Source organism: Ursus arctos, unplaced genomic scaffold (genome assembly GCF_023065955.2).
Source record: "Ursus arctos isolate Adak ecotype North America unplaced genomic scaffold, UrsArc2.0 scaffold_7, whole genome shotgun sequence".
In the NCBI taxonomy this organism is placed as follows: domain Eukaryota; kingdom Metazoa; phylum Chordata; class Mammalia; order Carnivora; family Ursidae; genus Ursus; species Ursus arctos.
The window spans coordinates 25,986,457-26,010,387 of NW_026623089.1; the positions used below are offsets into that span (position 1 = coordinate 25,986,457).

At 38.1% G+C, this 23,931-nt stretch overlaps 1 protein-coding gene across 6 annotated transcripts in view; it reads left to right on the plus strand.

Moving 5' to 3' along the window:
• The window catches only part of ARMH3 (armadillo like helical domain containing 3), a 175,715-nt gene that overhangs the window by 90,223 nt on the left and 61,561 nt on the right, over positions 1 to 23,931 (plus strand). For all 6 annotated transcript variants that reach the window (XM_057308396.1, XM_044382055.3, XM_026493942.4 and 3 more), the window contains one exon: positions 4,428 to 4,503. In XM_057308396.1, the coding sequence (XP_057164379.1) occupies positions 4,428 to 4,503 (76 nt within the window). The remainder of the gene's footprint in view (positions 1 to 4,427; positions 4,504 to 23,931) is intronic.

A 23,931-nucleotide genomic window follows, 5' to 3' on the forward strand; every position in this document is an offset into this window, starting at 1 on the left:
GACAGATACAAAAAAAATACTCCTAAGATTGATGTCCAAGAGTCTACTGCCTATATTTTCTTTTAGGAATTTTATGGTTTCAAGTTTTACATTTAGGTCTTTAATCCATTTTGAGTTTATTGTGTATGGTGTAAGGAAGTGGTCAAGTTTCTTTTTTTTGCATGTAGCTATCCAGTTTTCCCAACACCATTTATTGAAGAGACTGTCTCTTCACCATTGTATATTCTTGCCTCCTTTGTCGTAGATTAATATATGTGAGTTTATTTCTGGATTCTCTACTCTGTTTCATTGATCTATGTGTCTGTTTTTGTGCTAGTACCGTGCTGTTTTGATTCCTGTAGTTTTGTAGTATAGTTTGAAATCTGGGGGTATGATACCTCCAGATTTGTTCTTCTTTCTCAAGATTGCTTTGGCTATTCAGGGTCTTTTGTGGTTCCATACAAATTTTATGATTATTTGCTCTATTTCTGTGAAAAATGCTATTGGTATTTGGATATGGATTGAACTTAATCTGTAGATTGCTTTGGGTAGTATGGACATTTTAACAATATTACTTCTTCTAATCCATGAGCATGGTATATCTTTCCATTTATTTATGTCATCTTCAGTTTCTTTCACCAGTGTCTTATAGTTCAGAGTACAGGTCTTTCACCTTTTAAGTTAAATTTATTCCTAGTTATTTTATTCTTTTTGATGCAGTTGTAAACAGGATTGTTTTCTTAATTTCTCTTTCTGATCGTTGGTTATTAGTGAATGGAAATACAGTAGATTTCTGTATATTAATTATGTATCTTGTTACTTTACTGAATTCATTTATTCTAATAGTTTTTTGGTGGAGTCTTTAGTGTTTCTGTATAGAGTATCATGTCACATGCAAAAAGTGATAACTTTACTTCTTCCTTCCCAATTTGGATGCCTCTTCTATATTTTTTAATATGCTGTTAATTTCATTAATCTTAATTCATTTTATCCAGTGTAGTGTGCAGTTCAGAAGGTTTTTTTCTTCCCTAGAAGTTCTGTTTGGACTTCTTTTTAATATGTCCATTTCTTCCCCATTGTAGTTGTATTTTCCTCAATCTCTCTGAGAATATGGAGCATATTTACAGTAGTTGTTTTAATGTCCTATTCTGCTAATTCTGCTAATTTTTCTTTATGCTTAGATCTGTTTCTATTGACTGGTTTTTCTCTTGCTTATGTGGTCATATTTTTCTGTTTTGAGTGCCTGGTAATTTTTAAATTAGATTTTGGATATTGTGATTTTAATGTTGTGAGTGCTAGATTTTGTTATATTATTTTATATAATGTTAAACTTTGTTCTAGAATGTAGTTATGTTATTTGGAATCAGTTTTATCCTTTCAGGTTTGCATTTAAGGGTTGTCAGGGGAGGTTGAGAGCAATCTTTAATGTAGGTTAATTTGATCCCATTGCTAATGCAGTACCCATCTGCAGACTCTGTCTTACAACCAGTGTATGAGTAGGTCTTTCTATTCTTGCTGGTAGAAGGACAAATTATCTTATTTGTGGAGCCCTCTGTGAGCTTAATAGTTTCTTTTCCTTTCCAGTGGTTTTTTTTGCCCAGCCTTGAGTATTTTCCTCTTCTGTATATGCAGAATCAGCAAAAGATGTAAAAGGACCCTTCTGCACACCTCCAGAGTTCCTTTTCAGACTACCTCTTCTACAGTACTCTGCCCCACAAATTCTAGGTGCCTTGGCCTAAGTGTTGATCTCTCTGTCTTTGGCGTGGCAAGACGGGTTCTGGGTTCTGTATAGGTTCTTCCTCCCTGCCCCACAGGCTAGAAATTTCTCCATGCAGTAAGCTGGGGTAATTATAGGGCTCACCTTGTTTTTTTTTTCTTCAGGGATCACAGTTCTGTATGCCTATTGTCCGATGTCTGGTAGTTGTTGTTTCATCTGTTTTGTCCTGTGTTCTGTCATTTAAGGTAGGAGGGTAAATTATGTTTTGTTCTTCTGTCATGGCTAGAAGATGAAGGCTCACTGAAACATTTTTGGTGAAGGCACACATTTAATATTCCTATGACCTCAATTTACTGCAGTGAAGTCCACTGAATAGGAAGGCCCTCCAAAGGAGCTGCCCTGAGCCATAAACGATACTATATTTTGAACTGTTTTTTTTCATTAAGAAAAAGACAATTATAAATACTAAAGAAAAAGAAAAATCAAGATGAAAAAAATAAAAAATTTTACAATCTCTCCTTTCTAGTGCTACGATTATTTTCATAGTTGTATATTAGCCTACACATATGCATAGTTTTACATAGTTGTAATCACGTTATCCTTCTGTTTTGTGTTTTTTAAAACATATGTCATAAAATATTCTTTTTTTGTAATTTTCTTATATCTTTCTCTTTTTTTGTATGGTGTGGGCTTAGTTTATTTAACCATTCTTTTCATGAAAATTATGGTTGTTGCCAGTTTTTACTATTACGTCTCTTTTTAAAATGGCTGTGTAATATGTTATTTTTGTGAACCATAATTTACTGCATAAATGATTACCTTAGCTTGAGGCTTTTAGGGCATTTTGAAATAATTTTGTGTTTAAATTTGGTAACAGAAAAGAATGTGAAAGCCTATGGCATTTCCAAAGGAAATGCAGTGATGAGGTCATCTGGTGCCTGTTCACTAAGGAACAGAGCTGACAGAATGTTACACAGAACTAATCCGTGGACAGAGTTACATGCCTCTCTGAGGTAAGGAGAGGAAAATTCAGCTCAGTTCCATAAATGTTTTGGTCCCCACCCTCAGAATTTATGATCTGGTGGAGGATCTAGTGAAACACATCAAAGGGGTTTCACAGTTGGGTTGGAAAAGATATGTCTGACCTGCTAAAACAGTTGTGTTCATTACATGATTAAATTTGCACATATACCGGATTTCAGACCAAGGAGCTTTAACTTGGAACTATACCAACTTCCCCTGCACTAAATCTTGTAAATTAGAAAAGCAGTGTTCTGATAATATGTTTTATTAAGGCTGCCAGACTCTCTTTCATAAAATTGCATGAATTTATAAAAAGGAGGTATTGCTAGAAGAGATGCAGAGCAGCTGGATGAGTTTTCTTTCCCTGCTACAGCCATAGGCCCTCCCTCAGATTTAGCTGCTGCTGCTCCTCTCCTTGCTGGAATCCTGGGTAGGAGTAGGTAGTGATGGCACTCAGGTATAAAGTTCCTAGGCAAATTGGTTACACGTTTCTTAAAGTTTGTTAGGCTCCACTTCCCTTCCTTTGGGGAAGTCTCAGGTATATTCATTGATTGGTTTGGGAGGCCATTTATTGAAATAATAGCTAATATACAACTTTTACTATGTGCCAGGCACTGATCTAAGACTTTATATACATTAGCTTATTTAATTTTCCTAATAATCCTTTCATGTAAGTATTGCTATTATTGTCTTAGTAAATGGCAGGGACTGGAATTGGACTTGACAGTTGGCTTCAGGGTTCATACTCATAACCATTTACTGTAAGTACATGCTCTAGAGTCATACCCTCCAGGTTCAAATTCTAGCTCAGGTGCATACAACTGTTTGAATGACTTAGATCAATTACTTGTCTCCTCTGAGTCTGTTTCCTCATCTCTATGCTATCTCACTTATAACCTAACTTTGTTCACTTCTTGGCACATAGTAAACTTGGCTCATTAAAAACATGAACTTGGAGTGCTCACCATGTTCTTGCTCTTCCAAGGAGCAATTGTGCTGGTTTGTCTCTTTTCTAAATTGGTATCAGTACTGTAATGTACGGTCCTGAAGCTCTTAGCTGATTGAGAATGTTCTATATTTCCATCATCTTTCCTCCTATTGGTAAGTGTGGAAGAGAGATCGAATTTGGTCAGAAAAGGGAAGGATATTCCTGTTGATTCATGTTGCAGGTCACACTGTTAAGTCACAGAAGCTAAAACAGGTTAGCCCTTGATTGAAACATGACCATCCTCTATCTGGCAAGATTACTTGCCCTGTTTGACCCAGGGCAAACCTTTAGGAGAAAGATATGTATGGAGCAGGAAGGGATACTTATTCAGCCAGCCTCTTCCACTAAATCAGCCCCAGCCGTTAGGGAAATGATAAATGTGGCTGCCAGGTTAATCTTCGTTACCACCTCAGCACAGATTTTAAACAAATGTAAAAACTAAGTATGGAAACCTGTTAGTAGGGAGTAGATGGAGGGGAACCCAAGGCAGAGGAGTATTTTGATAGAAAGTGAAAAAAAACTAGAGAAAAAAAATCCTGGTGAAGCTAGTTGAGCATAAGCCCTTATGTTTTTCTCTAAGATGAGCAAGTTTTAAGCGGAATGTTGGTATAGGCTCTGTTTGGTTATTCTGATAAAGCTATTCTGAGATGTGTTTTTATTCCTCATATTTGTGTTTTATACTGGGAGTCTAACAGATCTTTTTTCTTTTCTCCCTTATAGTCCTGAGGCTTTCTACCAATGCAGGCCAGTGGAAAGAAGCAGCTAGCAAGGTGACCCATGCATTGGTTAATATCAGGTAAGGAATGAGAACGTACCTCTTTCAGCGTTCCTTGGCTCATCCTGAGGTTTATTGTACCTTTCTGAGTGGAGTGTGTTGAACACCACTGCTATTTTAAGCCCTGATGTCTGTAGGAGTGAAAGAAATGTCGTACTTGATCAAGAAAAGCAGGAGTGCATGAGACTTTCATATTGTCGTATTGAAATAGCTCACAGTGCTGTTCTATGAATTTTCGTACCAAGAGATGGTTGCAAGCCCTTTTCAGGCATCTTTGTTGCCAAAGTGTTTTCTCTGTATAGGCCATCTGAAAGCTTTTCTCTGAAATTTTTTTTCTGCCATTCTCTATGAGTTCAGGGAATGACTCATGGGGATCTGGAACTTTGACGTTTTGCTTTACATGGCTCTTTCTATTTGTGGTAAACAGAGGCAAATGGAGCTCATGGGGCTAAGTTATTTTAGGTTCCTTATGAAACAGCAAAGCAATTATAGAGTGCTATATGTATTGGATAAAATTCAGTCAGACATGGAGTTTGGCTTAGGGTCTTGAGAAAATACCACACACTCACAGGAGTGAGCTGTTTGTAAATGGAGAGAATGTGCTTTCAGTATCATGAAATCTCAAGCTGACTTTCCTTACATTCCTCATTCCCTTTGTGCCTATCATTTCCCATTTTCTCAAGTTATTAAATTGTTCTTGCAAACAATTGAAAAATTAACACTCGAGTAGAAGAGGCAAACCCAACAGATGGGGAAACTTGATTAAGCTCCAGATGTAAGCCTTGCCAGACATTCCCAGCGATGGGAGTGCACATCTACAACTTGGTATAGATTCTAATGTGTGACAGACCTGGGATTTAGTGTTTATTTCTGTATCTTTCTTTTCTTTTCCTTTCTTTCTTTTTCATTTTTTTCCCTCTCTCTCTCCTTTTTTTAAAAAAGTAAAATGTCCTGTGGTGATTTACAGTGGTATTTGACACGTCTGGGAACAAAAGGAGAAGTGTGAAATGTGTGTGTTGGGAGAGCTGGAATGACAGGGCATGGGGGTGAGATGTGCTAACAAGATTGCGCTGAAGGTTGATCTGCCTTACCTGACCCCAGAGACATTTTGCTGCAAGCACAGTTTTATAAATCTCACAAATGCATATCTGTACCTAGCAAATAAACCAGATACTGTAGTGAAGCCTTATGATAAATGTGATTTTCTGTAAGAATCAGGAATTACGTACTGCCTTTTCCCAAATATCCCTTTGTGACCCAAGGGCAGTATGACAAATGTGGGTGTTTGAAAGAAGCTCCAGATTCTGGGCTAGAGTATGAAGTTCATATGGGTATAATTTATGTTGTGTTTATTTATTCATGTATTTACTTAGGCTTTCCAGGCAGCTCCTTTTCATCTGGGACCTGTTTCCTTGATCACATTCCTTTATGCTTGCTTTATCTCCTACTTTGTTGCTTTCCCTTTCAGTGGCTTTTGGCTTGGCTGCTGTCCTTATTCTTCCCAAGGGCCATCAAACAGCTGATTTAAGCTTTTGGCCTATGCTTTTTGTGAATAGCCCAGAAAGGACTGGGCTGAACTTTGAGCAGATGCCTATAACCATGACCTCTTTCTTCTCTTTGCAAGTCTCCATCAGGCCTATACCTTCATTTTCATTCCTTACATTTCTTTGATGAACTTGCTGCAGGGAATAATTAGATCGTCTTCACTGTCACTAATGAATTAGACTTGGGAGTATATGTCAAAAGTATCAAAGATCCAGTCAATTTTTTCAAGAGGTTACAGGAAAAATGTGTTTGAATGTCGCTTATCACACTAAGGCCAGATCAGGGCAAAATAGTGGTAATTCTAAGCCAGCTGAAGTTTGCTTTTTCTCCTTTTTGACACTTATTTACACTTAAAAAGTGATAAAGTTTGTGCTCTCTCTTTTTTTTTTTAAGGTTTTATTTATTTATTTGACAGAGAGAGAGACAACCAGCGAGAGAGGGAACACAGGCAGGGGGAGTGGGAGAGGAAGAAGCAGGCTCTCAGAAGAGGAGCCTGATGTGGGGCTCCATCCCAGGATTCTGGGATCATGCCCTGAGCCGAAGGCAAACGCCCAACGACTGAGCCGCCCAGGCGCCCCAGTTTGTGCACTCTTATATACTGTCTTCTTCAGTATTCAAACTCTGTAGAGTATATCATAAGCTTTCAAAAATACATTTTTTACCAGTGAGGAAACTGAGTCTTAAAGATACTGTGAATTGCAGAAAGTCCCACAATTGTTTGGCAAAGCTGAGAATCATTGGTCCTTTAACTCCCAAGTCCAGTGCTCAGGACTCTTTCTTCTAAAGGTTTTTTATTTTTAAATAATCTCTACACTCAGCTTGGGGTTCAAAGTCACAGCCCTAAGATCAAAAGCCACATGCTCCACTGACTGAGCCAGCCAGGCACCCTAACTGAGCCAGCCTAGCACCCCAGGGCTCCTTCTTCTGTACCATAATGGCTCCCACAGAGTTGCATCAGAAGCTACCATGGAGGTTAACAGAAAACTTAACATGATGTATTGAGAGGAGCATGGAAATTTTAGTTAGAGAAGCTGGATTTAAAATTTTTGTCTCTACCACTTAATGTGTGAACTTGAGCAAGTTTTTTAGCTTCTCTGGATCTCTTTCCACTATCTATAAAATGAAGATCATTGATGATATCAACTGTTTCATGGGGAAATAGTTGTGAGAATTACATAACATATGTGAAAGCACTTAGTCAACTATAAAATACTGGCCTGAAGCATAATGTATTTAAGATTCATCTCTGTTGTAGTATGTGGCAGACTTTCCTTACTTTTTAAGGCTGATTAATAATCCATGGTATGTATATGCCACATTTTGTTTATTCATCCATTGATGAAATCCCAAGTGGGTTGCTTCCACCTTTTAGTCATTATATTTTGGTTATTTGTACATGGGTGTACAAGTATCTGTCCAGTCCCTGCTTTCACTTCTTTTGGGCATATACCTAGATGTCGAATTGGTGGATCATATGATAATTCTTATTTTTTGAGTAATTGCCATACTGTTTTTAGGATTAGCATTTTGAGCCTTCCTTAGAATGTTTCCTAAGTATGTCTTCATTTGCCCTTTCTATAAAAGTTAAGATGTTATCCTTAACCTTAAAAGATGTTTCCCTTTTTTTTTTTTTGTAGATAGATTTTGATGCTTTGAATGAGGGTAATACAGGTGATACAGGGAGTTTCTTTTCTCAGAATTAGTATTCTCTTGGCTGAGGGTAAAAAAGGGTATGCCTAAGTCTGCGTTCCACTCCAGTGGTAATGAATGCTGCCTTATGCTCCTTCGGTTTTTTCTAAGAGCTTGTGTTGTACATCCATGACACTATTAACTTTGGGTGGTTTAGAAAACAAGAGACTGTGTCAGGAGATTGAACCCATGGGTCTCCCAGGGGTACTATGGAATGTTTAACTATTGGCCGCAAAGTTTATTAATAAGGATAGAGTATATAAAGGCTTAGAAGTAAAATTGTGAAAGTGTGCAACACTTACTTCTGTCGTTATAAAGATTATTTGTGCTGATCCCACAGCTGGAAAAGATTTCTAAGGCAGAGTGAACAAACTCTTAGCTACCTTTCCTGTAGTATGTTCTTTGATAACCATGGAAAAGGTTTGGGTTCCATATGAAATTTTCAGACATCTAACAGCTGAGAGGGACTTAAGCTGGTTTGGTAGTTGATGACAGCTACAAGTTATATCTTTGGGGTCTTCTGGAATGCAATACATCTAATGGCGGCCCTAACGTAGTATCTTACCAGCAGGTGAAAGGCAGCAGAAAGGCTGCAGACTTGAAAGTTCTTTGGAGTTTAGATTGTGACAGTGAAAATTAAAAGTGCTTCCACATGCTTGGAGGCCTAAATTTGCTCAAGTGTCAGTCTGTTTGCTTTTCACTTGTCTTTCGTGGCTTAGTCATGCCAGTTCTTTAATTGTCAGAGTTATTTGTGTTTAAACAATTTGTCTCTCTCTTCCTGTTTGATCCTTCAGAGAGATTCTTAAAATGCAGCTGCTTAGAAGCTGCCGTTTTTAAATTGAAGTATAGTGTCGACTATACAATGTTCTGTCAGTTTCAGCTGTACAGCCTAGTGACTTGACAATTCTATTCATTGTGCAATGCTCACCATGATAAGTGTAGTTACCATCTGTAGCCATACATAGTTATTACAGTATTATTGATTATATTCCCTATGCTGTACTTTTCATCTTTACTTATTTTGTAACTGGACATTTGTACCTCTTAATCTGCTTCACCTATAACATCCATCCCTCAGCCCCACCCATCTGGTAACCACCAGTTTGTTCTCTATATTTATGAGTCTGTTTTTGTTTGTTTGCTTGTTTGTTTTAGTTTTTAGATTTCATATGTAAGTGAAATCTTATGGTATTTGTCTTTCTCTGTCTGACTTATTTCACTTAACATAATACCCTCTGTGTTCATCTATGTTGTTGTGAATGGCAAGATCTCATTCTTTTTTATGGGTAATACTCCATTGTGTGTGAATGTATATGTATATATACCACAAATTTATCCATTTATCTCTTGATGGACACTTGGATTGCCTCCTTATCTTGGCCAATGTAAATAATACTGCAGTAAACATAGGGGTGTGTATCTTTTCAAATTAGTGTTTTTGAGAAACTTCTTTTTTTTTTTTTTTTTTAAGTAGCCTTCTTGCCCAGTGTGGGGCTTGAACTCACGACCCTGAGATTGAGAGCCATATGCCCTACTGACTGAACTAGCCAGGTGCCCTGAGACCGCTATTTTTATTGGAATACCTGATGTCATTCATGTACGGGGCCCTATATTTGTTCCTTTCCATAGGCGTGTTGTTCCTTTGTTTTGCCACAAGAAAAATAAAATATTACTGCTCCACCTTTAAAATTCTACTTTGTATAATTGTTACTTCAACTGCCTTCAGGGATCAAGTGGTCCACAAAGGAAGAATACTCTGAGGGGCCTAATGCAGGACTGGAAGGAAAGCATTTGGGAAGTTTTGCTTGGAGACTTCCGAGCTAAATATTTCCTGCCACCACTTAGCGGGTTACCCTAGTGAGGTCCTATGCTTTAGGAAGATGTCTACTGACTATTAACCTAATTAGTCAAAAGAGAAAAAGAAAAATGTTAGACTAAAATCTGACCTTCATCTAACCAAACAACTTTCAAGGTAAGTAATTTGAAGCCCTTAATGGATCTGTTGAAGTTAACATCTTAATGCTTTTCACTTAATTAGCATTTTATTAGCACCAAGTTCACAATCCTGTTCTCCGGTTGCTCACAGAAATAGTGGCTGAATCACTGCAAATAGGTTTTTTTCCTGATCTTTAATTTTCTTAAGGTGGATAAAGTTTTAACTGTGTGATTAATATATTAAATTTTTTCCTATATTAGGAATGCATTAAGCTAAAATTTAGTTTTTCTTTGGTAATGCCTTTTTATCCATTAGGCCTCCAGGGCTGACAAGAATGACTTTTTTAGATATTGCTGTGGTTAGTGACAAACTTGGGGTTTGGAATGAGAATTTAGTGCATTTCTTTGTAAGTGTCTTAATTGTTCACCTTGTGAGTTTGCCTCTTGTCCCTCTCTTTGCTCCATGATCTTTTTGTTTCAGTGCTGAAGTAGTCCTCCCCCTACTTCCTGCTTATGTGCTTATGTAGCTGTTTTCCTTCATCCTAAAAAATATTCCCTCAAAAAAAAAAAAAAGGAGGAGGAGGAGGAAAGCTTTAAATGTACACTCTGCTAGGGAGGCTGGGGAATAAGAATAGCTCTCAGCAGTCTCTAGATAGGGGGGTTCATTGAGCATAGCACCCTTTGGAGCAGGCTGCATATAGAATTCTGAATGTCATGGAGAAAAAGCCCTCAGGCGATAATCAGGGAGAGCAATTCACTGTTGATGGCCGGAATTAGGGTTGGTAAGGGAATGTGAGGTCTCAGCTAGGCAGAGTCCCTCCAAATCCTCTTGCCCATGAACCTGTTTGGGCTACAGAATTTGCCTCTTAGTCACAGTTCTTATGTCAGAATGGATATTGATGAGTTGAGAGGAGGAAGTTTGACACCAGGCACTTCAGCTGAAGGATGCAGTGTAGTCTAGTGAAAAGTAAGTATGGACCAAAGCAATCACATGACAAGAGCAGAGACATTGGGCTGATGACCCTTGAATAGCAAGAAGTACATGAAAATAAGCTTCTAGACCAGTTGTCTGCTCAAAAGTGGCAGACAGGCAGGCTCAGATTATCCCCTGGGTTAGAATTTATCAGTAATGACCTTTCTTCTGTTAATCAGACCCTGCTGATCTCCCATTACAGAGAATGAAAAGCATTATGCAGATTAAAACAAAGCACCAAAATGAGGCTGCTATAATATCGTTTCCCCAATGACTGGGAGCATTACATATTATTCTAATAGTTCCTGTTCTCTAATCTCTTAAGACTACAGCTAGAAATAAAAAACCAAACACTGAATCCCATGTGGTTAATCATCTGTTTTGCCCTAACTTGGTTTATGCTGCAGAGTGAGGTTTTGCATTAGGTCATAGCTGGGTTTGGTGAACTGCAGTACAGTAAAGAAATCTTGGTTGAAGAGATTCAGATATTTGTAATGGAATATTAAGATTTTTAGTTGGGGCTGCTGTGATTTTAGGTGAGTGTGACTTGAGTACACAAAACCCCTCCTTGGGGCGCCTGGGTGGCTCAGTCATTAAGCGTCTGCCTTTGGCTCAGGGCGTGATCCCAAAGTCCTGGGATCGAGCGCCAGGTCAGGCTCCCTGCTCTGTTGGGAGCCTGCTTCTTCCTCTCCCACTCCCCCTGCTTATGTTCCCTCTCTCGCTGGCTGTCTCTCTCTCCATCAAATAAATAAAATCTTAAAAACAAAAACAAAAACAAAAACAAAAAAACCCCTCCTTCCCTCAATCTGAAATTCCCTTGGGGTCTTTTTCCTCTTTGCTTTGTAAATTTTTTAAAGTTATCATCATCATTATTATTATTTTCAAAGATTTATTTATTGGAGAGAAGGAGCACAATAGAGTGTGGGGTGGGGCACAGATGGGGGGAAGGGGGGAGGGAGAGAGAATCTCGAGCAGACTCCTTGCTGAGCACAGAGCCCAATGCAGGGGCTGATCTCAAAACCCTGACATCCCTCCCTTTGCTTTTTTTTTTTTTTTTTAAAGAAAATTGCAAGAAAATATGCATAACATAACATTTACTATTTTAACCATTTTTAAGTCTATAGTTCTGTGGCATTAAGTATATCCACACTGTTGTACATACAGCCATCACCATGAGCCATCTTTTTCATATTCTTCAACTGAAACTGAAACAGTTAACTCCTCATTCCCTCCTCCTCTAGCCCTGGCAATCGCCATTCCACTTTCTGTGTTTGTGAGTTTAACTATTCTAAGAACATATTTATAAGAGGAATTAATATTTGTCGTTATGTGCCTGGCTTATTTTACTTAGCATAATATCCTCAAGATTCTTCCATATTGTATCATGGATCATAATTTCCTTCCATTTTTTTTTTAACGTGATATCTACACCCAGCATGGGGCTTGAACTCACAGCCCCAAGACCAAGAGCCCCATGCTCCACTGACTGAGCCAGCTAGGCGTCCTTCCCCCCTCCTTTTTTTTTTTTAAAGACTGAATAATATTCCATTGTATGTATACCACATTTTATTTATCCATTTATCCATTCATGGACCCTTGCATTGCTTCCACTTTTTGGCTATTGTGAATAATGCTTCTATAAACATGGGTGTACAAATCTTTGAGAACCTGCTTTTTCTTCTTTTTGAGTATATACCCAGACGTGGAATTGCTGAATCATATGGTCATTTTATTTTTAGTTTTTTAGGGGAATTACCATGCCCTTTTCCATGGCAGCTGCACCATTTTGCATTCCCACCAATGTTGTGCAAGTGTTCCAATTTCTCCATATCCTGGCTGACACTTGTTATTTTCTATTTTTTGATAATAACTGTCCTAATGGGTATGAAGTGGTATTGAATTGCAGTTTTGACTTGCATTTCCCTAATGACTAGTGGTATTGGTTATCTTTTTCATGTGCTTGTTGTCTATTTGTCTATCTTCGGAGAAATGTCTACTCTTGTCCTTTGCCAATTTTTTAATTGAGTTGTTTGGTTGTTTTGTTGTTAAGTTTTAAGAATTCTTTATATATTCTGGATTTCAATCTCTTATGAAATACATGGTTTGCAGATATTTTTTTCTCTGAATTGCCTTTTCGTTCTGTTGATTGTGTCCTTTGATGCATAAAAGTTTTTAATTTTGATGAAGTCCAGCTTGTTTTTGTCTTTTGTTGACCATGCTTTTGGTGTCATATCCAAGCAATTATTGCCAACTCAAGTCCTGCAGCTTTCCCATGTTTCCTTCTAAGAGTTTTATAGTTTTAGCTCTTACATTTAGGTCTTTGATACATTTTAAAGGAAGTTTTATATATGGTGTAAGGTAAAGGTCCAACTTAATTTTTTTGCATGTGGCTGTCCCAGCACCCACTTTGCTTTTTTGAGGTAATGAGAGTTCTGATTTGTTGATTGAAATCGGGCTGAATTAACTGATGAGTGTAGAATTTGAGACTCCACATTTTTTCTGTATGTCTTATTTTGTTTTTTAGGTTTGTCCATTGCTATGCTTAAGAGATGGCATAACATAGTGGTTAAGAGCAGGGACTCTATAGAGTTTGGTTCTCTGAGTTTGAGTCTAAGCTCTACCACTTACTTTGGACACATTTTAAAAACACTCTTTGAGTTTCCTCATGGAACATGGGTCATTGCTGAGATGATTAAATGTCAATATATGTACAGCACTTGGAATAGTACCTGGCACACAGTCAGTACCTAGCACAGTCAGTGCTATATAAATTCATTATTACAATCTTTTTAAAAAAAATTGTTCTTACTGTGCAAGTCTGGTGGTCTTACCAGCCTTGGTTCTGATGATCTGCATGGGACTTCATTCTAGAAAGCAACTCCCTTCCATATCCAACTGTATTCAGTTCCCTTGGCTCTACTCATGTGGACCTAGAAGGGACCAGAAATACAGAATGATATTATTTACAACCTGACATCAGGAGCAACACTAGAACTTAGGCTGTCAGCCTGCATCTTGGCATTATTGTTGGGAAAATAGTTTAGGTGGGAAGAATTTATATTTTCCATCACTTCCAGCCCTTTGAAGAGATGTTTGACCATTAAACTTTGGTGTTAGTATTTTATTACTCTGCCTTCTTGCCATTATATTGGTAAAGGAGAATGTGCCCAAAAGGAATATGCATATAACTGAAAAGATACTAATCAATGTGTTCTTTTTTTTTTTTTTTTAAGATTTTATTTATTCATTTGACAGAGATAGAGACAGCCAGTGAGAGAGGGAACACAAGCAGGGGGAGTGGGAGAGGAAGAAGCAGGCTCCTAGCAGAGGAGCCTGATGTGGGGCTCGATCCCAGAACGCCGGGATCATGCCCTGAGCCGAAGGCAGTCGCTTAATGACTGAGCCACCCAGGCGCCCCTTTTTTTTTTTTTTTAAGATTTTATTTATTTATTTGAGAGAGAGAGCACGAGAGGGGGTAGGGTCACAGGGAGAAGCAGGCTCCCCACTGAGGAGGGAGCCAGACATGGGGCTCAATCCTGGAACTCCAGGATCATGACCTGAGCTGAAGGCAGATGCCCAACCCACTGAGTCACCCAGGCGCCCCACTAGTCAGTGTGTTCTTATCTCTGATTGGAGGGATTGTAGGTATTTTTAATTTTTTTCTTACATTTTAAATTTATTAAAAACATTTGGCTGTGGATTTTTTTATTAGATACCCTTTATTTGGCTGAAAAAGTTCCCTTCTATTCCTAGTTTTTTTTTTTTTTTTTTTTTTAATCATGAAAAGGTGTTGGATTTTGTCAAAAGCTTTTTCTGTGTCTCTTGGGATGATCATGTGGGGTTTTTTTCTTATTCTATTGATACAATTATATTACATTAATTGATTTTGAGATGTTAAACCAGCCCCACTTGGTTATGATGTATAATTCTTTTTATATGTTGCTGGTTTCAGATTGCTAGTATTTTGCTGAAGATTTTTGTGTCCATATTCATCAGAGATATTGCTCTGTAGTTCTCTTTTCTTGTGGTCTTTGTCTGGTTTTGATATCAGGGTATTGTTAGGCTTATAGAATGAGGTGGGAAAGTGGTCCCTTCTCTTCAGTTTTTTTGCAAGACTATTTAGAGGATTGGTATTAATTCTTTAAATCTTTGGTATAGTTCATCAGTGAAGCCATTAGAGACTGGGCTTGTTGTCACAGGTAGTTTTTTAAAATCGTAATTAAAGGGGCGCCTCCCTGGGTGGCTTAGTCGGTTCAGCCTCCAACTCTTGATTTTGGCTCAGGTTGTAATCTCAGGATCGTGAGATTGAGCCCTGTGTGGGACTTTATGCCGGGTTTGGAGCCTGCTTAAGATTCTCTATCTCCTTCTCCCTCTGCCCCTCCACCACGTTCTCTCTCTCTCTCTCTCAAAAAAAATTAGTAATTTTCTTTGCTTGTTATATAGGTATGTTCAGATTGTCTGTTTCTTCTCGAGTCAGTTTCGGTAATTTGTGTCTTTCTAGGAATTTGTCCATTTCATCTAAACTGTCTGTTGGCATACACTTGTTTATAGTGGTACTTTATAATCGTTTTGTATTTCTGTAAGGTCAGTAGTAATACTCTTTCTTTCATTTCTGATTCTAGTAATTTGAGTTTCCTCTCCTCTTTTCAGTCTCACTAAAAGATTTGTCAATTTTGCTGATACTTTCAAAGAACCAGCTTTTGGCTTTATTGGTTTTCTTTTTTGTTTTTCTATTCCTTATTTCATTAATTTACACTCTTTTTTTTTTAAGATTTTATTTATTTATTTGACAGAGAGAGAGACAGCCAGTGAGAGAGGGCACACAAGCAGGGGAGTGGGAGAGGAAGAAGCAGGCTCCCAGCGGAGGAGCCTGATGCGGGGCTTGATCCCAGAACGCTGAGATCACGCCCTGAGCCGAAGGCAGACGCTTAACGACTGAGCCACCCAGGCGCCCCTAATTTACACTCTTTATTATTTCCTTCCTTCTGCTTGTTTTAGGCTTAGTTTGCTCTTCCATAGAGAAAACCCTCAGTGTATTTTTTAAGTTGTAACTGATACACGATGTTACTTTAGTTTCAGGTGTACAACATAATGATTGACAAGTCTATACAAAATGCTCCACAAATTTTACATGATAGATATAATACAGGGTATATTCTCTGACCACTGTAGAATGAAATTAGAAATCAACAGCAGAAAGAAATTTGGTTAAAGAACATACTTTGTATTATTTCTGTCATTTTAAATTTATTGAGGTATTGCCTAGCATATGATCTATCCTGAAGAGTATTCTGTGTATACTTGAAAATGTCTCTTCTGCTGTGTTGAGCGTACTGTTTTCTAGATGTCAGGTTTAACTGATTTATAGTGGTATTCAAACACTTTTTATTTTATTTTTTTTAAGATTTTATTTTTAAGTAATCTTTATGCCTTCTGTGAGGCTCAAGCTCACAACCTCGAGATCAAGAGTCACGTGCTCTATCGACTGACTCAGCCACGTGCTCCTCAAGTTTTCTATTTCTTTGTTGATTTTCTGCTTAGTTTTTCTATCCATTATTAAAGAATGAGTATTGAAATCTCCAATTTTTTTTTTTTTACAACTTACACTTTATTTACTTCATTCAAAGCTTTATGGTACATACAAGGTTTAACAGAGTTGACCTCAGTTTTGTTCACACTGACTCCAGTGAGTTGTATTTGGGTTTTCTATGCTTGAGACTGCTCATTTGCTGCTACTGCTATTGGTTTGTTTTCTTTCAGGATCAAGGTAGGTACTTTCATATAAAATCTTATTTTTAATTCCTTCTCTGGAAGTTCTTTCCTGGATTCTTAGCTTTGCGTAATTATATCTACGATGGAACCAGCATCCTAAAGTCACCAAGATAAATCCTCCTACTCCAACATCACATGATCTTCTCATTCTACTAGTTAACAAAAAATGTCCAAGGCCAGCCACAGCAGATCCTAATGACCCATACAATATTGAATCCTGTGCACAGGGAATGTTTTTGACATATAAAATTCCTAGGAGTTTAAAGGGCTTCCTCTTGGTGGGTTCACTGTGCTCCATTGAGGTGGCCATGGGCTCTAGTGCCCAATTTTTATTGTTGAATTGTCTCTTGCCTTCATTTCTGTCATGACATATCTTTTTTTCATTCTTTTACTTTCAACCTGTTTGTATGTTTGAATCTAAAATGTGTCTCTGGTGGATGACACATAGTTGGATCTTGGTTACTTTAGCTGGTCTGACGATCTCTGCCTTTTTATTGGGTTATTTTTTCCATTCACATTTAATGTTGTTGTTGATATAACTGGACTTACGTCTGCTGTTTCACTTTTAGTTTGTTATGTGTCTCATTTTTTGTGTTTCTCTGTACCTTCTTAACTGCTTTCTTTTGCATTAAGTGAATATTTTCCAATGTAGCACTTTGATTTCTTTGATGATTTTTTCACTTTTTTTTTTTTTTTTTTTTTTTTAGTTTTTCATTAGTGGTTGCTGTCGGCTTACCATATACATCTTAACTTACCGGAATCAGAAACTGTTTAGATTTTTTTTTAAGATTTTATTTATTTATTTGACAGAGAGAGAGGCAGCAAGAGAGGGAACACAAGCAGGGGGAGTGGGAGAGGGAGAAGCAGGCTTCCCGCTGAGCAGGGAGCCTGATGCGGGGCTCAATCCCAGAACGCTGGGATTATGACCTGAGCCAAAGGCAGATGCTTAATGACTGAGCCACCTAGGCACCCCCAGAAACTGTTTAGATTTGTACTAACTTAATTCCAGTGAGATAGAGAAATATCACTCTTTTGTAGCTCTAAATAACATACACATGCAACACTCACTATAGTGAACTTGATTTGCCAAAAGCACACTAAAAAGGAGAAGTTCGTGTATTTCCTGAGGAAGTAAGGATGCATTAGAAACAGGACCCTAATTTTGTTCACTTTATCATGTCTGGAGCTAAGACTAGGTGAGAGTGGGGGAAAAGTCTGTTTAGAGTTTAGATACATTTTGTTTGTGAGAGATTTTCTCACATTTAGGTATTAAACACAGCATTCTAGATCCTGCTCCATTCTCTGGCGAGCTACTAGCCTACAGCTCAAAATGTATAGAGCTCGTTGTCTCTTGATGCTTGCATGTTGAGCTTTATAACAAAGAAAAAGTATGGTACAAAAAGTGACAGCACTAATTGGTAAACACTTGTTTTGGGGATATATAACTTTGAGAGAAGGACACAGTACTTTGATGTGGAATGGGTGAAGGAGTTGTTAGGAGTGTGCATTTATGTCTGGAGTCAGTGTTGGTTTGTGGAAAATATTCTTGTCCTATGCCCCATCTTTTGCATCTCATTTTCTCCCACCAATACAGGGTCTGCTGACTGTGGCCTATTTTTGTTGGCTCAGATAAGGGACTGTTTCTGGAGTATGATTCCTAGCAGAAAAGAAGTCAACCTTGAGCTCAGCTCTCTATCCTGAATCAAGCTACTGGACTGTAAAATAGAAGTACCTGTCTAGTAGGTTCCAGATGCATGCTCTGAGAGTGTCAGTTGAGGCCTCCCAGGTGTGGGCCCTCACCTTTTGTAAAGGCTAGGGTTTTATGGGATTGTGAATAGCCAACTGGAGGAAACTCGTAATGGTGAGTTAGTTGGAAGAGATCTTATATATCTATATCGATATCGATATTGATATAGATATATCTGGTGACCTTACTTTGAACGTTATTTTAGAAAACAATTAGACAATCTTTTTTGCTTGTTAATTACATTGATATTTTTTCTCTTTCTTAATGAATTATGTCAAGTACTTACTTGAACATTTTGGAAGTGGTTTGGAGGGACTATCTTTGTGACTGGGCCAGTGATACTAGTGTAGCTGCTTCCTGGTGACTAGAGGTAATTAAGAGTCCTGGGCCTTGAGGTAAGTTGAAAGGGCTTGATTCTGAGCAGACAGTTGCAGATGAAATTGCTGAGAGCCCTGGAGAAGAAATGTATGATTGGCAGTTTCCTCCAGAACCTACTAGCCCTTGGTGCCACGTGTGTGAGTGGTAGGAGAGCAAATTCTCTCCTCTCTTTTTGGGTCTACAGTCTAACAACATTCTTTGTTTCTCTAAATGTGTATCTACACAGCAAAGGCCTTTGGTTCGTACTTGTCCCACTAATAGTTAATGGGATCTCATACCTATAATTTTATGGTTTGGTAAATTAACTTTAGGTTTTAAACTTAGCATTGATTTTTTTATGGGTATCTGAGGTGAGTCATCTGGTGTAAGTCCTTTATTCTGCTAATCTTTTAGTCACTAGGTCCTACCCTATGCTTTTTTCAGTTTTTTATTAGGTAAGCATCAAAAACCTGGCAAGAGAGAAATTCAGAGAGAGAAAGAATGAATGAGAGGAAGTGTGGTGGGTTTGTGTGAGATTGACTTGAGATCCTTTCTTGAGTGGTTAGTTGGTTAAGCATCCAACTCTTGATTTCAGCTAAGATAATGATCTCAGGGTCCTGAGATTAAGCTTTGCATCAGGCTCTGTTCTCAGGGCAGGGTCTGCTTTGTCCTTCTCCCTCTGCTCCTTCCCCTCCTCGCTCGTGCAGATAAATAAATAAATAAATAAATAAATAAATAAATAAATAAAATGTTTAAAAAAAAAAAAAGAAGAAGAAGCCTCTGGTTTTAGGAGCATTTCTTTATTCTTCTGTTTCTGTTGCTGATTCCTTGTCTACAACTGTTTCTAAATGTTAGGAGTTGAGAACCAGAGGGGCAGTCAAGGTGACCTAGACTTGCTGCTCTGTCTTAGTAGGTCAGGAAGAAATATATTTGACTCATTTTATTAGTAGGGTTATTGGGGTGGGAAGGGGGTAGAGTCTCAGAGTCCAAAGCCTATTACTCCTGGGCTTTTGCTTTTTCCCAGCCAGCTCTTCTCATCTTCTGGCTCTCTGGAGATGGCCTGCTTTTGCTGGTACAGCTGTCCTTGGTCCTTTAGGGATGTGCTGCTTCCTAATTATTATTGATCCCAAGGTAAGACAAAAAGTTTCATTTTCACCTGAGAAATGGTTGATTTTTTTTCTTCTTCAGAAGGAACTCTTGTTAGAAAGTATAGATACTTAATCATGACTTAGTTCACAAAATGCTGGTTTCTAATTGTAACTTCTCTAAATGCTAGCTGCAGATGGGATCAATAGGCATAATTTAGGTCCCTAATTTCTTTCCTTCCATCATATCTAGGGCACTTAAAAAAGTGGTCTTTTTAAATTGTGGGCAGTTCTTCATCTTATCCCTTAATTTTCCTTCTCCATTTTTTCTTTCCTAAAAGTCAGGCTGGAACTCTGGTCGACTAATTTAGGTATTCTAACCATGTAGAACACAGTAGATTGTTAATCGGCTAGTGGGTTGAGGAAGCCATTGCTGTTGGGTAGCAATATATTATCCTATCAACAAACGCAATAAGCATCTCTTCAGCAGATGAAACTTTAGTTTTCTTTGAATTATTGTGAAGAAAAAGAGGAGTGTTTTTGGTTCATAGGAGCGTAATCACTCTAAATTCTCAGATTTATACCAGAATGCCAGGTACCATACCTCCTCTTTTCTACTGGACTTTGATCTTGCAGATTAGCAGTGAAAGCTGAAAGAACTGAAGAGGCCATCTGCTCTGGTTTCCTTCCCAAAGCATAAATCTTACTTGTTGGGATCATATCCAGCCTCTCCTTGAAAACTTAGAGAAATAGTGCTTAATACTTTAGGCTACAGACTGTTCAGTTTTTTAAATGATGAGAATTTGGGGATACCTGGCTGGCTCATTTGGTGGAGCGTGCAACTCTTAATCTCAGGGTTGTAAGTTCAAGACCCACATTGGGTGTAGAGGTTACTTAAAAAAATAAAATCTTAAGGTGATGAGAATCTATTCCTCATGTTGGAATCTTCCTCTTTCTTTTTTTTTTTTTTTTTTTTTTTAAAGATTTTATTTATTTATTTGACAGAGATAGAGACAGCCAGCGAGAGAGGGAACACAAGCAGGGGGAGTGGGAGAGGAAGAAGCAGGCTCATAGCGGAGGAGCCTGATGTGGGGCTCGATCCCAGAACGCCGGGATCACGCCCTGAGCCGAAGGCAGACGCTTAACCGCTGTGCCACCCAGGCGCCCCTGGAATCTTCCTCTTTCTAACCTGAACCTTTAGATGCAACACCAAAAAAAAAAAAAAAGTACTCTCTTCTACATACTAACTTCTTCAGAGGGCTAAAATGTATACTCCTGCTCTTCTGTAGTATCCTTTCTTCCTTCAATTGTTCATCATATGTCATGGTTTTAAAATCTTTGGCATACTGTGATTGTCTTTTAGACATATTCTAACTTCTCAGTTTACCTCCTAAAGTATATTGTTAGGGCATGCCTTGTACCAAGTAAGCATTCAGTAAATGTTTACTGGATTGAATGACACCTAGAACTGGATCCGGATATGATCTGAGTAGTTTAGATTAATGGGAGACTGTTAGCACCCGGGATCTGGACACATTTTATTTGCAGGCTCCAATTGTGTTAGTTTTTCAGCAGCTGACTTGCATTGTTGGTCCATAACAAGCTTAGGTCCCACTAAAACCTTCAAATCGGCTTGAAGTGACCTGCTGTCAAGCTAACTCTTCCCCCATCCTTAAATTATTAAGTTGGTAGTGGTGTTTTGAGTGGTGGTGGTGGTGGTTGTTTGTTTGTTTTAAAGATTTATTTATTTGAGAGAGAGAGAGCACACGCGTGTGCACAGAGCGGGTAGAGAGGAAGGGAGAAGGACAAGCAGACTCCACACTGAGTCCGGAGCCCTATGCAGGGCTTGATTTATGACTCTGAGGTCATCACCTGAGCTGAAATCAAGAGTCAGAGGCCAACACCTAACCAAATGAGTCACCCAGGTGCTACCTGTTCGTTATAGAAATTTTAAACAATGCAGAAAAGTGCAAAGAACAAGGTAAAGTAAAATCATCTAAAATCTTACCATTCAGAGCTACTGTTACTGTGTTGGTGAATCTCCTGAACCTCTCCGGTTGATCTTTTCTTTAAACTAACCTAAATTAAACTCTTTATCCTTATTAAATGTGTCTTGTTCATTGCAGCTCGTCATTCTAGTTTATCAGGATATTTTCTGAGTCCTGATTATGTCATTCTCTGTATTGGTTTTCTTTTGCAAGTTTGTATCATCAGCACATTTGATAAATATGCCTTCTAAATTTTTGTCCAGATGCTTTGATCTAATCCTGACTCTGCTACTGATTTGGTGGATGATTTGGGAATATTTTCTCCCTTTTCTGGGTTTTGACTTGCTGTTCTTATATAAAATGGCCTCAAACACTGGGAAAAAACCTCCTTAAGAATCAACTGCAAAACTCTTTGTAAAAAATAAATTTGTGAAGAAAAAACTGTGGGTGGGGAATCATCAGCCAGGGCCAGACTAGAAAAATAAAATCCTTTTATAGAAAAATCAGGGACAACAACCTTCATAGAATGGTTCAAATCTTCCTGTGTCCTCCTACTCTCCTAAAACCCCAGAAGAGGGATTTACCAGTTGAAATAAATAAATTAAATCAAATTTTTGAAAAGGAAGGAGAAGAACAAGAAGGAAGAAAGGTTATAGCAAGCATTAGTTCTTCTTATATTGAGAAATTAAAACCTAACAGGTAGAGAACAATGAAGAGGCAGTTTGGAGTAAGGTCAGGTGGGAGGGCTTTACTGAGAAAGAAGATGCTCTTTACTGTTTTCTCTTTTAATTAGTAGTAAGCTTGGTGGTCACAGTAAAGGCTCTTCTGAGTTGGGGTCCATGGGGAGAGAAAAGTGTGAAACTCACTGCTGCCTGCTATTTCTCCTCTAAACAAGCCTTGGCTTGTGCATTGCATTTCCCCTGGGTTCTTAAAGAAGGTGTGTGATCATCTAAAACTGAAACTGAGGCAGCGTTTTAAGCTGGCAATTAATGACATGGTAAGAATTTTTAGCTCCAGTACATTAATTGTTAAATGAATTGTGTCTGCATTTTACTGTCATTTTACTGTGATACCAGCCTAATTATAAATATAGTGTTACATAGTGGAAGATAATAATAAGCAGAATTATGCACTCACTGATCAGACTTCAGGAATTTCTAACACTGAGAAAGATTTTCTTCTTAAATTGTCTCTTGCTGTTCTTTTTATGTAGGTTTTGATTAATTTTACCTCGATTATACATTTCTCCCTGGGGCCCAGATATTATGCATGCTCTAGCAAAGTGGGCTCCTGTTGTAAGAGGTTTAATGAGATTTTTTGTTCTAATTGGTTTCTATATAATTCCTTTTAAACCAATAACATGTGAGTGGGATGTCAAACACAGAGTGCGATTATGCATTTTCACTGCCCTGTACACCAATGAACATTAATTTCTCTCTCATTTGACATTATTTTCATATGATGAAAATTCTCAATCTTAAGGAAGTTCCAGATACATTGGTTCTCATTGGTCTCTCCTCTCCTGCATTTATGTTGGTGACGCCCCTGAAAAGGCAGCAGAATTACCTACCTATAGGTAGGTAGTTGGAACTCAGTCTGGGTAGAAAGGAGTGGAAGATTTCTTTCTTTCTTTTTTTTTTTTTTTAAAGATTTTATTTATTTATTTGACAGAGATAGAGACAGCCAGCGAGAGAGGGAACACAAGCAGGGGGAGTGGGAGAGGAAGAAGCAGGCTCATAGCGGAGGAGCCTGATGTGGGGCTCGATCCCACAACGCCAGGATCACGCCCTGAGCCGAAGGCAGACGCTTAACCGCTGTGCCACCCAGGCGCCCCATGGAGTGGAAGATTTCTAACCAGAGTTTTGACTGTAAATTGTTTTCCTTATGGGATAATTTACTAGTTGGGATTCAGATAGGGATGGGTTAAAATGTGTTCCTTTTGCTCGTTTACTCAGAATTAATTTCCTACTTAAAAAAATTGAACTATTCAACAAATTCTGAAGAGTACTATATTAATGTATATTTATAATAAAGCTTGATCCTAAAATGAGTATCTATGAGCCACTCACCTTAATAAATAGAATGCTACCAACTCACTGAAAACCTCTTTGTTTCTTTTTTAATTACAGTATTAAATATAGTAAAATGTGCAAAATACATAGGTATGTAATTGGACAACTTTTTACATATGTATATACCTATGTAATACCATCCAGATCAAGATTTAGAGCATTTCCATCACTGCAAAAAGTCCCTCACGACTCTCCTTTTCCCCAGAAAAGGGAACTTTTATGCACTTTTCTGACTTCTTTGACCATAAATTAGTTTTTCCTATCCTTGAGTTTCATATAAACAGAA